The following is a 16,959-nucleotide window of genomic DNA, read 5'->3' on the forward strand; positions in this document are numbered from 1 at the left end:
AACCTCAGGTGAGCGATTTCTCTATGAATTTTCGATGTTTCTCACCAAAAGCGGATGTTTGAGCCCCCCAAAAAAAAGGTCCAAAAATGTCGGGACTGGGGCATACTACTGCCCAGAAAACGTCGGGATGGGGCGAGTTAATACTTTCCACAATCCTTGTCTATCCACCCTGTCATATGCTTTCTTCAAATCCATGAAGGCCACAAACTACTTCTTTCCCTTCTCAAAAAACTTTTCCACTAAAGATCTAAGAATGAATATCTGATCTACACAACCTCTTCCCTTCCTAAAACCTCCCTGTTCTTCTTCAACTAATTCCTGTGTTATTTCCCTAACTCTGTCAATAAGTCTCCTACCATATACTTTTCCTATTACACTAAGAAGACAAATGCCCCTATGATTACCACATAATTCTTTTTCCCCTTTTCCTTTGTACAGGGGAATAATTATACCAGATTTCCAATCCTCCAGGACTCTACCTTCCTCCCATACCAATCTGCACATCTTCCACATCCATTCTACTACTATCTCTCAACCATGCTTCAGCATTTCACCACACACTCCATCAATTCCTGGGGCTTTCCCCATTTTAACTTTCTTCATTGCTTCCACAACTTCCATCCTACTGATTTCTTCCTCTCTTCTCACATCCTTCCTTTTCCATTACTTTCATTATCCACGTTCAATAATTCCTTAAATTGTTTTCCTCCTCTACTCACTTTTTCTCCCTTCTCCACTAGTAATCTACCATTTTTATCTTTCACTCCTCATCTAACTTCCTTGGCATCCTGTCTACCTCTCTTTACCTCTTTCCAGAACATTTTCTTATATTCCCTCCACTTTACATGCAAATTCCTTCCAAATTCCTCATCCACTCTCTTCTTACTCTCTCTTACTAATCCCTTCAACTCTCTCTTCCTCTCTACATGTAACTCTCTCTTCCGTCACTCAACTTCTTCCACGTCCGTTTCTCATCCACTCACTATATGCTTTCTTCTTTTGTGCCACAGCCTCTCTCATCTCTTCAGTCCACAATGCTACTCCCTGTATCCCCTTTCATCCTCTCTTCATCTCACACATTTCACATGCTGCACAGATTTCTTCTGTGAATATCTTGCACACACCTTCCACGTCTCCCATCTGCTCTAATCCATAATTACCCAATCGCTGCTTCACTTCCCTCTTATATTTTGCTTTTTTTCCATATTCTTGTAACCTTTCCACCCTCCTTGTATGAACTACTTCCTCCTGTCCTTTCCTTCTTCTATTTTTCCATTTCATTTGGACTTTGATTCCAACCACCACTTGGTGGTGGTCAGAAAGCCCACTCCCCCAACCTCTATATACTTTTGCATCCATTACACACCTTCTCATCCTTTCATGACAAAGCATAATACAGTAAACATACAAAACACATCACAGGTTTTGATGGTAGAAATTTTAACTCAAATTCTACAAACTTTCTCTGACCTTCTCCAAGGTTACCTACACACTTATTTAAATATGTACAAAATAAGGGACAGTAGTGTGAGCAGATTGCTGGTATGGTCATACAAATAGAATTGATAGGAACAGAGTGGCTAATAGGATGTACTGTATAAAGAATGATGCTGAAGGTGGGACATGGGATAACAGGCAAGAGGAAAGTGGTTTAATATAGTAAGTACACGTGTAAAAAAAATGAAAAATGGAGGCTGAACGGGCAAAAGAACTGAAGAAGGATAGTACTGTAAATGGCTGAGGAATTTATTAATAAGAAAAAGGGTTAAGATGATGAAATGAAGACAATTTAAAACCTCAAGCAAAAATAATTTTCCTACCCTTATCCAATCCATTTTGAGAGAATAGTGGTGTGAAAACTGTTCTGGAGCCACGGCCACAATTCTGAGGATGCATTCCAATCCCACTGAAGACCAAGCATTGGCTGCCAACTCAGCAAATCCAAAGTACCTCATGAATGGGTTTGGACCTGATTAGCATTGGTAAGAAAATGTCCTTTAACATTATGGTACTTAACTTTTATATTACAAAGGCATAAGTACAGATTCAAATGAAATCTCAAAACACATCAGCAGTAAATATAATAATTAAAAAAAAAAAAGGAAGTGCAGTTGTGAGGCACAATTTCTTCTCAACTTCTTTTCTGATGTACAGTTGGCTCCACTTCCGAGTTTATCACTTAGTATTGCCAATCCTCTCTCCCTGAGGTGTAAACCTGAACTCCACTGTGAGGGCTTCAAAGCATTTGGAAGTAAGAGGGATAGAGGAAAAGAGTGTTGGTAGCTGTATATGGGGAAAGAATGGGTGCTGACAATGATTAAGACAACAACACATCTGTTGGGAGAGATTACAAAACAGATTAATAATTTAACTACGCTTACTTAGTTGAGTATAATTAATTACCTGATTCTTTGCAAAATATAATGAAGTGTTTCAAAGCTTTACCCTCTCCAGACACATTTATTATAGTCAAGTCTCATTTTACAATAGTTCACTAAGTGATAAATCTCTGCAGTGATACTTCAAAGGTTATACCCTTTTTCAGAATAACGATCAGAAACTGGTCACGATTTCACTATAACAATAACTGTGACGGCTGTCTCCAAGAACCTCATGTGGATGCAGTGATGCACCAAGTTGACAGTCACCTTTCTGAGCCAACGTGACTGCCCAGTGTTTAAATTTGCTGTGATAACCTGCCTTTCGTTCTATTTTGTGCACGAAAGGCCACTGATGCACCATTGCTATCGCCAAATAACAGTGCAAGTGCGATATTAAGTGAAGTGGTAACTTTGTGTGTGAAATATGAAATTTGTGACTTGGAAATCATGTCAACTGTGCCTACAAAGCCTCCCAGTCAGCTGATTGAGACAAGATGGTCACCCAATGTTTACATTTGCTGTGATTGTCTGCCCCTCTTTCCATTTTGTGCATGAACACCCAATGAAATACTATTGCTACTGCCAAATAACAGAGCAAGTGTGTTACAAATAATGCAGTACGCAACATCAAGTAAAGTGATAATTTTTTGTGTGTGAGGTACGAAAACTGGTGACTTGGAAATCGTGTTGAGCAAGCATGCCACCCCAAGTGGGAAGTGTAGTGCTACTGAGGGGCGCCACACCATCAACAATACTACCACCAATAGCATTACCAACACTGCTCACACCACCAACATTCCCAGCACCACCAGTCACCACCACCAGTACCACTACCACCATTACCATAAACATTACCACTACCACCATCAGTTCCACCACCAATAACACTACCAACACTGCCAACACCACCACCAATACCATCACCACCTATCGCTCCTACCACTAAAAATACCACTGATACCACTACCAGGACCACCACTACCACTACTGCCACCACCACCACTATCATTACCACAACCAATACCACCAACAGCACCACCACCACCAACATACCACCACTAGCACTTCTACCATTACCACTACCACCACTACTATAAGTTACAACTAAAACTCCAGCTACAGCTCCAACAGTACTAACTGCAACTACAATACAAACTATTATATGACTACCTTCCAACAACAACTATCGCCCGACGCCCTAATCCCGCAAAGGGTGGCCGCAGACAAAATGCCTCCAAGTCACTCTGTCACCCACCATTTGACTACCCTCCCCCCAACTCACCCCCCCCTCCCTCATATACCTCTCAACTCCATCCCTCCACCTCATCCTCAGTCTACCTCTCCCTCCCTACCACAGTTAAAATATTTTACCTATAGCTACTATGATTGCCAGAAACTGTGATACTATTACTACCATCTATCTATTGCCAGATGCCTCAATCCCGTTCGGGGTGGCCACAAACAAATCGCCTCCAAGTCGTCCTGTCCCCCACCATTTCACTGCCCCACTCCCGACTCACACCCCCCTCTCTCATATACCTCTCCACCCCATCCCTCCATCTCATCCTCGGCCTCCCCCTCCCTCTTCCCCCCTCCACCTCACTCACATACACACTCTTCGTCAATCTTTCACCCTCCATCCTCTCCACATGGCCAAAACCACCTCAGTGTATTTCTCCTAACGCTTCCCATCACATCCACATCCATACCACAACGCTCCTTTATATCCTCATTTGTCAGCCTGTCTTTCCATGTGACTCCACAGGCTCCTCTTAAAATAACTCATATCCACTGCTCTCACTCCAAGCTTCACCTCCATACGTTAGAGTTGGTATCACAATACTGTCATGTAGTAACTTTTTCACTTCTATGCTCACTTCCCTGCTTCTTATCACTGCTTTCAAGGAACCAGCAACCTTTCTTCCCTGCTGTACCCTTTCAAGCACTTTACCCTCCAAACCTCCATCCTTACTCATCACACTACCCAAGTACTTAAACGTACACATATTTTCTAATTCCTCACCATCCAACCTCGCTGTACATTCACTGACTTCACCTCTCTCAAAGACCATCACTTTACTCTTCCCTACATTCACCTTTAGATTCCGTTCCTTACACACTCTCCCAAACTCATCCACCAAGCCTTGCAGCTCTCCTTCGTCTTCACTCAACAACACAATATCACGTAGTAGTATTACTACTACTACAGTAATCTTTTGGTTATCATGCAAAATTGGTATAAAGTACAGTGTGCGATAATGAAAGCACAGAATCATGGGATTTATCCTAATTGGTATTGGGCAACCCACACGTACACTCAAAAGTTCCCTTTCACAACAATTTATATCAACTAAATGCATACATTCTGTTATGGCACATATCACAAACACATGTAGATATGGTTAATAGAAAGTGATGAAAAGGGCACAATTAGGAAGAAACAAACCACACAGAGACCTGGGATGGGCTTGAGGTAGGGGTTCTGAGGCTAGGGAGTGGAGAGATGGTGGTCTCCACCATCTGAGATTAACCCCTCGAATAGGGCCTCATCTTTGAATTCCTCAAAGCCAACAGAAACAGTGACCAGTTTAGGCAGCTGCTTGTTAAACTCAGGGTACTGTGCAAACTAGTACACAGCCAGTCTTGTGTACACACGGATATGAACTTGCTGGTGAGTCTCTTACGTGTGTGTAAGAGTTCTGTTATTTGGGAAACATGTTATGTGCTGAAGGTGGGCCTGGAGCTAGTTCTGTGGTTAGAGTAAGGAGTGGTTGGAAGAAGTTCAGGGAGTTGTTACCTCTCCTGACAATGAGAGGGCTCTCCCTCCATGCTAAGGGATCTATGTATGCAGCATTTGTTAGGAGTGTAATGCTATATGGTGGTGAGACCTTGGCAGTAAAGGAAGAGGATATCTGCAGGCTCAAATGTACAAAAATGACAATGATTACATGGATATGCAGTATGTCCCTGAGTGCGAGAAGTGGGGGGGGGGGGCAGGTTTACAATAGAAGAGTTGAGAGGTAGGCTGGGACTGGAGAGTATTGGTGTTGTGATGAGGAGAGGTATACTGAGGTGGTTTGGGCATGTGGAGAGGATGGGGACAACAACTGGGTGCAGAAAGTGAGAAGTGTTAACGTTAGGGGTAGGGCTGCGTGAGGCAGACCGAAAAAGACTTTGGATGAGGTCACTTCAAGGATAAGGGACTGAACAGGGAGGGTGCTGGAGATTAAGCTGCATGGACAGCCGCCATTAGGTGACCAAAGCCGATGCCTGCATGCATGTTGGAACCTTCAAAAATGAAATGAAACAAATACAAAGCTTCACACTGACAACCCCAGCTTCCATTTCTTTGGGGGGGGGGGTAGGAGGAGGAGGAGGAGGAGGAGGAGGTATACAAGACATCTGCATCTCTCACCCTCTTATCTGTCATGAAAATGTTTACACAATACTCATGCAGGCAATTTTGGCCTGTGTGTACCTGTCAGAAGGGACACATACTTTTGCTCTCTCTCTCTCCTTCTCTCAATCCAGCAGTGGAGGCACAAGTGGAATGAAATTTCTGCGTAAATGTGGTCCCACCATGATTTCTTCAGAAGATTATGGGTGGTGATGATGATGACTGAGGTGGAATCCTTGCATGTGGCCCTGTGTATAAAGGAAAATGCTATGTTTCTTTTTGCAATGCTGAAAAATACACAAACTGAACCATGTGCATTTCAAGCTGCCGATAGTTTGATCGTCGTAAGAGCGAAGCATAACATGACAGTTTTCCGGGGTATGCCCCCAATTCTGTAAAGCTGAATGAGTGAATCATCAGTTTTCAATTTGTCAATTATGAAAGTACACCTGTTCTACACCATCAGTATCAGCAGAAACCACCTGTGGTGCACAATAACAATGTTTTTCAGCTGAAAAGGCAGGAGTGCAGACTTCCATCTTGCTGTGACAATGAAAACCACTATCACCTGTGCACAATAACCAAAGGATCACTGTATTACTATTGCTGCTTACTACTACTACTGCTACTACTACAACTACTACTACTACAAATAATAATACATACATACATACATACATCATCTGATCCCATGTTGCTCCATAGAGGGCGTAGGAACCCGGGGCTAGGCTAGCTGGTCCTGACAACGAAGATGAGAGTGACCAGCCTCACTCAACCCTAAGTGGCATTACGTGAGCAATAAACCCCAACCACCCATTGAACATAAATATACACAGGCTCTATCTGGTTGGAGCACCTTAATTACCAACCAACTAAACCACCAGGTGCCATAGTTTGGTTATATGGTTACCACCCAGTGAAGCAAATGGTTTCCAGGTGTACAGGAAACCATTTGGCTTGTCACTCAATGTAGAGTCGCCTGCAGACAGAAGGAGGAGGAAAGAAAGAAGGAAAGAATAACAGAAGAGGAAGGAAAGAGAGATGGAAGGAAGAGAGGAAAGGGCAGTCACCCGAGAGCAGCACTACATCAAATGAGTGGATGGCGGGCACCCCCACCGACCACTAACAAATAATAATAAGAATAAGAATAAATGAGTCTAGATAAGGTAAAGCCACAAGGAAGCAGAATGTAGCACCAGTCGAACAGGTATTCCCAAGGTGAAAGGAAAGCTGATGACAAGGAGAGCTGGATGTCTCTCTCTTCATCAACCCTTGGGACTAGCTTCTGACCATCCACCTTTGCTGAACTTCTTCAGTGTTTCAGTAGCACACACAGAGCGTAGTAGTAGTAGTAGTAGTTGTTCCCTAGGCAGTCTGGCCGAACAGCTCCAAGTCCCTAAGGAAGGCCATGGCCGAGACTGGGCTTTCCCACAGAGCTCTCAAGGAGCATATGTTGTGTTGTTGGTGCTGGCGATTGTGTGTAATGCAGTCTTCCATAATGTGCTTAATAGTATGGGGCGCTGTGTTGCATCCTGGACAAGCATCAGTGACGGAGTCATCCAGCCTCTTCTGATAACTCAAGACGGCTGGATGATGCCCACATCTTGGCCTAGCCATGTGGACACCGTGCTCACGAGAGGTAGGATTCAAAAGGGTGGATATCAGGAGGCCGTGCATCCAGCTGTGTTGTCTCTGAGTGACTGAATGGAATGGCAAATAATTTGAGCATGGATATGCTTCTGGAAGCTCATTTGAGGAGGGCAAGGGAAGAGAGATGACAGTATTTGCGTATGATATTGTGCACTGGGTGCTGTTTTGATGTTCCTTGGTGTGTGTGGATGTGCTGCAATGTAGTGTAGTGGATGGTGTGGGTTTGTGGAGGCTGTGGCGAGAATCTGTGTGCCTCTCATATCTAGATGATCTTGACTTTGAGGTCTTTGGTTTCTTGGTGTAGGTGGTCTGCAGGTGTAGTAGCTGTGCAGCCTGTGATCATTTTTAGGGCCTTATTCTGTATGGTCTGTAGGGTATTGCAGTGTGTTTCAGTGAGGTTACTGTGGCGAGAATCTGTGTGCCTCTCATATCTAGATGATCTTGACTTTGAGGACTTTGGTTTCTTGGTGTAGGTGGTCTGCAGGTGTAGTAGCTGTGCAGCCTGTGATTATTTTTAGGGCCTTATTCTGTATGGTCTGTAGGGTATTGCAGTGTGTTTCAGTGAGGTTATAAGTCCAAGCTAGGCTTGTATAGTTCATCACTGAATGTATATATTGTTTGTATACTGTGACGGTGGTTTCTTTGTTGTGTCCGAATGCTGCATGGGCAAGTGACCTTAGGGCGCTGAGCCATGTGTTAATTTATTTTTGATCTTTGTGATGTGTTGTTTAAATGAAACTGATGTATTACATGCTACACCAAGGATGTTGGGTGTTTGTGTGTATGGTAGGGGGGTGTAGTTTATGGTGAAGTGTGGAATGTGACTATGTTCTGCTGTTCAGTTTGTGAGAAGGGTCACTGTAGATTTGGCTGGGGTTATTTTGTGATGAACCATTCATGTAATGTGTTGAGGAATGGTTAAAGGATGTGAATGGCTGTGCTTGCATTTTTGTGTGTACATGTTAGTGTTAAGTCTAGTGCATAGGAAGCTATGTGTATTTGTGGGGTGTGGGTATGTTGTGAATGTATAGGTTAAAGAATGTAGGGGACAAAACAGATCCTCGTGGGACATCATTTGTGAAGTTTCTGATGTTCGATGACTGACCGCCTAATGTTACATGTGCACATCTGCCTGCTAAATAGTTTGCCAGCCATCTTACTGTGTTATTGTGCAAGGTTGTGTTGAATATTTTGTTTGTGAGGTTCTGGCAGGGGATGGCATCAAAAGCTTTGTTAGTCTAGTGTAACTAGAAGTGTTCTGTGTGGTGGTCTAGCTGAACCGATGCCATCAAAAACTCTCTGTGTAAGGTCTTTAAGAAGAATGTTTGTGGAGTGTAGTGACCTAAAACCATGTTATAATGGGGCTAGGAGGATGTGAGGTGTTAATAATTGTAATACCAGTCGTTCAGTGACCTTAGAGGGGGTGCAGAGGAGTGTGATGGGGCAGTGTGAGGATGGTAATGTGGGGTCTTTGTTGGGTTTGGGGATAGTGATAATAATACTGTACCATGCTTCCTGATGCTGGGTATTACATTGTGTAGGTAACTGTAGTTTGATATGTATGTGAGTGCTTGTGTGCCTTGAGGTCCAAGATGTTTAACGTGTACCATACACTGCTTATGTTGTCTGGGCCACAGGCAGGTAAGTGCTTAAGGTTGTTAATGATGTGCTTCGTCTGGCTGTTAGTGAAGGGTGTGAAGTCTGGGTCTCTCTTGCGTCAGATGACACATCGGTCATTGCAATGGGGGTTTAGATAACTGACATGTGAAAACTGACTGCTTGTTGTTTGTCTGAGGGTACTGTGTCTGTTGTTGCGATGGCAGCACATGACTCTGCAGTGTTGCTGTTGGAGAGTGTGATACTGTCTAGTGTTTTCTGGAGTTCGCTGGTGTTTGTTTTGTGATCTAGTATTTGGAGTTTGCTGGTGTTTGTTTTGTGATCTAGTATTCAGAGATAATTATTCCAATTTATGGTTTGCTGCTCTGATATTTTGTAGTTTATTTGAGTGCTGAGTGTTTGTATTTGTTGTACAATGTCTTGTGTATCGGGTGTTGGGGTGCTGCTCTGATATTTTGCAGTTTATTTGAGTGTTGAGTGCTTGTATTTGTTGTACAGTGTCTTGTGTATGGGGTGTTGGGGTGTTGTAGTGTGTTGCATTGACTGATAAGGCCTTGAATTTCTGGTGTGAAGTTGGGATTGTGTGTCTGTTGCCTCTAAGGATGTGTCTTTTGTCCCCCTTTGGAATAACTGTATTGAAAGTGTGCACAGCGGTGTTGATTGTGCTGGGTGTATTGTTAAATGTTTCAATGTGTTGTTCTGTTCCAGCTGTGATGGCCTCCCAGTTGGCTCTCTTATACTTAGTGTATATGTGTCTGTGGACAGCTGGAGGTGATTCTGGTTTTGGTAATGATGCTGATCGGGATGTGGTCAGAGCCAAGTGTTTTGACCACTCTCCAGGATGTAATGGGGGTGAGGTTTAGGGAGCAAAAGGTGATGTCTGAGGATGATGGGAGGAAGAGGGCTTGGTGTGGGATATGGGTATGCTGATGGAGATTATTGAGGATGAAAAGATTATCTGTTTAGGATTGTAGTACCAAAACTTCTGTTGTGTCAGGGTTGCTGAAATGCCTGGCCAATGTCTTGGCAATGAAATCACCACCCAGAATGATGTTGGGTATATCAGTGATGTGGTGTATTTGAGGAGAGTAACTGTGGTACTGTGGGGGATGACTGGGGTAGAATGTATGTGCTGGCAATTGTTATGTGTGATCTGTTGCCAGTGCATATTTTAATTGCTTGTATTTCTATTATGGTGTCATGTGGAGGGAGAAATGATTGTGTGTGCACACTAGTATCTGAAAAGTTGACTGACTGGTGTACCAGGGTGATGAGTCCACCGCCACCACCGTCAGCCCGGTCTTCTCTGACGGTGGTGAAATTAAGAAATGTACCGTAGTGTTTTTGTGTTCTGTGCAGTTTTGTTTCTTGTAAGATGGCAATGTGTATGTTTTGCTATTTGATGAATTGTGTGACTCCTTGTTTTTTTTGTGTTTATGCCATCTATGTTTATCTGGAGAATATTATTGTTGAGTGTGAAATGTGTGTTGGGTGCTGCAGCATGGGGTGGAGGTGGGGATGCAGGTGGAGCGGAAGGGGTATGTGGTCAGGCCAGCATGTATTCCAATACAAGTTCCTCTAACTGTCAACACCAAACTACATGCACATTACACACTACACTTCCTATTCAAAATTTCTTTTTAATATGATATCTCAACACCAAGCGAAGCCCCCATAAAAGCCACCACCATCTGGCCCTCTCCCAGTGACGACAATGCAAGATGCTTGGAACCATTGTCTGACTCACTTCTTCATTTCTGTAACATTCATGGCCTTTCCTCTAACTTTCTCTCTGTTAAACAAAACCTCTCCTCCTCAACCTTATTTTCTCTTCCTCACAGTGACTCAACTGTCTGAAGCGACTGAAAGCAAACTGTTTTCTATATTTTCCTACTTCCTCTATACTCACTTCAAAGCCAAAGATGGCTGTTGTGTATATGCACGCAACATTATATCTTGCTCTCATGTTCCTGAACTTGAATCTTCTGAATTTTCAACTCTCTTGCAATGGCTATCCCATCATTCACTGAATAAATATATCTGTGCTGTTTACGTATCCTCAAATTCTACCGACTATGAAAAACTCTCTGACTATCTTACTTCTAAGATGGAACACATCCCAACTTCTCCTTTCTCTGAAATCTCTGTTCTAGGTGATTTCAATGTTCACCACCACCTTTGGTTTCCTCTCCTTTCACTGATCCACCTGGTGAACAAGCCTACATCTTTTTTAACCTTAATGACCTAGAGCAGCTGGTACTGCACCCTACCCATATCCCTGACTGCCTTGGTGAGAGTTCCAACATACTTGACCTCTTCTTTAAAACTAATCCTTCTGCTTATGCTGTTCATCTTCTCTCTCTGTTGGGGCTCCCCTGAACACAACTGTATCACCTTAACCTGTCCTATCACTCCAGTGAGGCCTGCAGACCCTCCCAAGAAGCAGCCGCTTTGACACTTTGGAGCTGCTGATTGGGAAGCCCTCAGGCAGTACTTCTTTGATTTTCTCTAGAATGATTCTTGCTTCTATGTCTGAGTACCATCTGAGTGTATCCTGTGTATCAAGGAGGTCATTCTCTCAGGCATGGAAGCATACATTCCTTTCTCTTATCCTGTTGGGGGGGGGGGGACAATTTTATCATGCCTGCTCTAGTGCTGTCCCCAACAAGAAGAGGACCTACAAAAGGTAACGGAGCCAAGCCACCCCTGAATCTCATCCTTTTATGTTTCTGTCTGGAACTGTGCTATGTGTTCTTCACTCGGCTAAAAATAAGTTCATTCATAAGAAATGCTCTGAACTCCCCATCTAAAATTCTTCCCACTTCTGGCACCTTGCCAGAAACATTTCTAACAACTTTACCTCATCATCCTTCCTTCCTCTTTTCTGCTCTAATGACTCTGTAGCTGTATTTTCTATTGATAAAACAGAACTCTTCATTCAGACTTCCTCCTCCAACTCCACCTAAGACAATTATGGTGCTGTTCCTCAATCACTTTCCCCCCTCTGACTTCCTCATGGCTGACACTAAAATTTCTTCAACTGATGTATTTTCTGCCATCAATGGCCTCAATACTAACATGGCATATAGGTCTGATGACGTCCCTTAAGTTGTCCTCAAAAACTGTGGTTCTGCATTTACACCCTGCCTAGTTAAACTCTTTCACCTCTGTCTATCAACTTGTAAATTTCCTTCTTGCTGGAAGTTTGCTCAAGTTCAGCCTGTCCCAAAGCAGGGTGACCATTCTCTGTCCTCTAACTATCGCCCAATTGGTTTAAAATCCAGCATTTCAAATTTTTTGAGTCTGCTCTCAAAATGAAAAAATAAAAAAATAAAAAAATAAAGTACCCTTTCCTATCATAACCTTCTTTTCGATTGTCAATGTAGATTATGCCAAGGATGCTCCACTAACGATCATCTCACCTACCTTTCAGACTCCTGGTCATATTCGTTTCGGGACTTTGGAGAAAGCTTTACCACTGCGTTTACAGTTTCTACCCTTCTATCTGTGCCTTCGCCTCTAGCTTCCTTTCTGGTCATTCTATAGCTGCTGATGTAGACAGCCACTGTTCTTCTCCTAGAGCTATCAATACTGGTGTTCCTCAGGACTCTGTCCTATCACCAACTCTCTTCCTTCTATTCATCAATAACCAGTGCTGGGAAGGTGCGCAAACATGTGCGCAAAGTGCAATTGCGCACCCTTGGGCTCCGGTGATATCGTTTGCGCATTGCGCACTGCACGAGACCATGCGCAATTTTGCGCTTGCACACATGAAAAGGCAGGTGCTCACCTGCCCTATGGATTGCGCACTGCGCAATCCAAGGGACACGTGGTCTTCCAGGGGACACGTGGTCTTGGGAGCTTCCTGCATGGCTGGACAATGGATAGGGGAGGCTGGGGCGGGTCGCGAGGGTGGGTTGGTGGGGGGAGGTGGGAGGGAAGGGGGTGTTAGCATTTATTAATGTGCTTCAACAGAGATAATGTATTTTTAATATTTTTTAAATTATTATTATTAGTAAATAAATAATAAATATACATTATTTATTAAGATTAGCATATGCAATTCCTTACAAAAACCATTAAAACATTATTCAAATAAAATATCCACAGCCTAATAATTTGATTTAAATACTCTGTTTTCATGATTTTTTATTTTTTGTAACGAATTACATATGCTATTGTATATCTATATTGAATTATTAAATAAATTGTCTTGACAAGACAAGAGAGAGAGAGAGAGAGATAAAGAGCATTATTCTGAGAGAGAGAGAGAGAGAGAGAGAGAGAGAGAGAGAGAGAGAGAGAATAAATACGGGAATGGCAAAGGAGCGTCCCTTAGAGTGAGGAGGTAAGGCATAAACTTCGTCCCTCTTCTCTCTCTAATTCTCCATTCCTTCCCTCCTCTCTCTCTTATTCTCCATTCCTTCCTCCTCTGTCGGAGAGAGAGAGAGACAGAGGGGGAGAGTTGATGATACAGTAATCACGTGATCTTTGCCAATGCCTTGGTAAATATAGTCTGTTTTTCCCGGACAATGACCGACTGTACCTCAGTCACCCCGGGTGGTGGGCAGGTTGCTAATTTAGTAATTTATTTAATTATACCAATATATATTTTACAGTAATTCCCACAAACATATGCAAATGATTTGCGCTAGCGCTTTGCGACATTGCACAAGATAAATATTAGATTGCGCACTTGCACAAATTACAAATAATAGAAAATAACAATAATAAATAAAAGTAAGTAGTTATGCTGTTTTGTTTAAATATCTCAATATTTTCAGTAATTCCCAAAAATATATGCAAATGGTTTGCACTTGCACTTTGCGACATTGCACAAGCTAAATATTAGATTGTGCACTTGTGCAAATTACAAATAATAGAAAATAACAATAATTAATAAAAGTAAGTAGTTATGCTGTTTTGTTTAAATATCTCAATATTTTTCAATAATTTCCAAAAATATATGCAAATGGTTTGCACTTGAAGTTTGCGACATCGCACAAGCTAAATATTTGTCAGATTGAGCATTTGCGCTTGCACAAGGTAGTGAACTGTGGATGCGCTTTGCGCTTGTGCAAGGTCCATCTTCGTTTGCGTAGCCCACCACTGTCAATAACCTTCTGAGCTGTACATTTAACCCTAGCCACTTATATGCTGATAACTCCACCAAAAAACAAGGGATGAGGCTATTGCACACCTAAAGTCTGACTTGGCTCATGTCTCTGACTGGGGTAAATGTAATCTTGTTTTTAATGCATCAAAAACTCAGTTCTTACATCCTTTAACTTATCAACATCTTCTGCAAAAGTATCCTCTAAATTATAATAACAAAGTACCTAACTCAATCCCGCACCACTTTTAAACATACTCGGGGTTTCATTCTCTTGGAATTTACCTTGGAAGGAATATAGCGCCTCTCTTGTACAATCTGCTTCCAAGAGATTAGGTGTGCTAAGCTGGCTCCTGCACAGTTGCTGACTTCATACACAGGTTTTATCCGCCCCTGTGCAGAGTACAGCTTTCATGTGTCAGGAGGTGCTCCACATACAGGTTTTCTCAACAAGGTAGAGTCAAAAGCTTTTCGTCTCATTAACTCTCCTCTTACTGGCTTCCTTCAACCTCTACCTCTTTGCCACACTATTGCATCTGTATCTCTTTTCTATTGTTACTTCAATGGTCATTGCTCCTCTGAACAGTCTGCTTGCATCCTTCCACCAATACAGCAGGCAGAAAACACCCGTCTAGCAACAACTCTCATCCCTTTTCTGTCCAATTCTCTAATGCAAGAGCTAGCCATTGCTCTCAGTCCATCATGAATGCAACAGGTCAATTATAGAAATGTGTTTCTCTGCCTGTATTTCCTACTGCCTATGACCTTCAGTCTTACGAACACAGCGTGTCTAGGCATCTCAGAATGAATGAATCTTTAATTTTACTCTGTTATCTATTTTTTTTTTTTTTTTCTTCCTGGAGGATGAATTTTGCTGGCTTCTGGCCTTTGGTTCCCTCTTCCTTACATCCATCCATCATCCATCATCCAATCCTACGTTGCCCCATGAGGAGCGTAGGAGCCCGGGGCTAGGAAAGTTTGTCCTGGCATTTAAGAAGAGAGTGACCAGTCTCACTCACCCCTGACTGGCATACCTTACATAAAAGAAATCAAAAAATAAAAAATCATATACTATGAAGCATATGATTATATTTTGCTAAGAATCAGATGATTACATACACTCAGCTAAGTAAGTCCAGTTAATCTCATTAGTAATATCTCCCAATAGACATACTGTTGCCTTATTGCTTGTCAGCACCCATTTTTTCCCCACTGACAGATGCCTATACTAACACAGCTCTCCTCTCTCTTTCCCACTTCCAAATGCTTTGAAATCCACATGGTGGAGTTTGGGTTCACACCTCATGGAGTGAGAGGATTGGCAATGCTATGTGGTAATTTCAAGAGTGGAGCCAACTGCACCAGTGAACACATTCTCTTTGATGATTCCTTTTTCTTTTTAATAAATACATATACTCTGGTTAATGATTCCCAAATCTGCCTTAAAAATACCATGCAAAGAAAAAAAAATAAGATGATACTTTTTGAGCTGTAAAATGTTCGTGGGGAAAGGGTTGCATTTCTACACTGACAGAAAAACATGTGTGTAAAACAGCTGTGCTGCTGGGAGTAAATCTGGATGCAGCTTTACTACATAAGTCTTTGTCATTATATTACCTGAAGCGCATCCAAGGAAGTGTCTTTTTCAGTACTGCATGTGTTATGACTTATGTTAATCTACAATAGTTTACAATAGCATTATGTGGTGCTTTTAGTGGTAATGAACTTTACTTCGATTAGTTTTGGATCTTGTTGAGGTAAATGAATTCCTCAGAAGGTCAACCTGGGGATTCCTAAAAGAACATATTCTTAATAAACCCATGTTATAATATCTTTGTTTTATGTTACATCACTTAATATGATTTTCTGAAACATGATGCCTTCATTACATGAGGGATACCTATATCCTTGGCTAGAGAACAGCTGTAGCCAGAGTTTTACACTGAAATTGTTGATGGTAGTCTGAAGCTTTTTCTGGACAACACGAGAAGCACTGTCATCAGAAACTGTTCCTCCTGCAGCCTAACAATGCTTCAAACTACCACCTTAATACTGTACTTAGAAACAGGTGTACATTCAGTCTGAAACTCTAGCAACAGCTTCCCTCCAGCCAGGGGTAGGACTGGAAGGTGAAAAAAAAACTATGGCTTAGAACTGTACTGGCAGCCATAACCATTACTGTGGTTAAGACACACTTAGGAGTCTTGATTATTCAGCTGAGGGAAATCCTTAACAATGTAAGGGCTGATTTTCTGAATTATGATTGACCATGATCACAAACTTATAACACAGCATACATAAAGATCACGATAATATTACCTTTTTCTGCAGCTCCCGATGCTACATCCTGCTTATGCTGGTCAATAATTCTGTATACAAGTCTGCCAATACTAGGTGGATTGGACCAAAACAGACCCTCTTCTCTACCAGTGAGATTCCCAGACTCAACCTCAAGACAGTGTTCAAGGTACCTAATTATCTGTAAAACAAAATTATCTGTAAAACAAAGACTGGTCTAAGATATAAACCTACTTATGCATAACAATTAATTAAATAAAACTCTTCAAATAAAAATAACATACCATTCACAGCTACTTGACAGCATTAAGATAGGTAAGATGAGAAAGTGTGGTACAGCAGTTGTATGGTGTCTTGTGGTAAAACCAAATATCTATGCCATAAACAATTAATCTATAAATTCAGAATGATGCTATGGAATAGATGAGATATCCTAAAACAGCAATTTGTAACAAAACTTCATATAACTAACTACAAGTGACTCAAGCTTCAGTTACTATAAT

The 16,959-nt window shown here is 42.0% G+C and overlaps 1 protein-coding gene across 1 annotated transcript in view; it reads right to left on the reverse strand.

Moving 5' to 3' along the window:
- LOC145393503 (proteasome adapter and scaffold protein ECM29) overlaps positions 1-16,959 on the reverse strand; it is an 835,694-nt gene that overhangs the window by 438,445 nt on the left and 380,290 nt on the right. Inside the window, exons 8-9 of the mRNA XM_080267631.1 lie at positions 16,478-16,637; positions 1,821-1,969 (exon numbers count right to left, since the gene is read on the reverse strand). Of these exons, the coding sequence (XP_080123757.1) occupies positions 1,821-1,969; positions 16,478-16,637 (309 nt within the window). The remainder of the gene's footprint in view (positions 1-1,820; positions 1,970-16,477; positions 16,638-16,959) is intronic.

The sequence above is a fragment of the Coenobita brevimanus genome, chromosome 24 (assembly GCF_032717465.1).
Source record: "Coenobita brevimanus isolate Jiangsu-jjx chromosome 24, ASM3271746v2, whole genome shotgun sequence".
Taxonomy (NCBI): domain Eukaryota; kingdom Metazoa; phylum Arthropoda; class Malacostraca; order Decapoda; family Coenobitidae; genus Coenobita; species Coenobita brevimanus.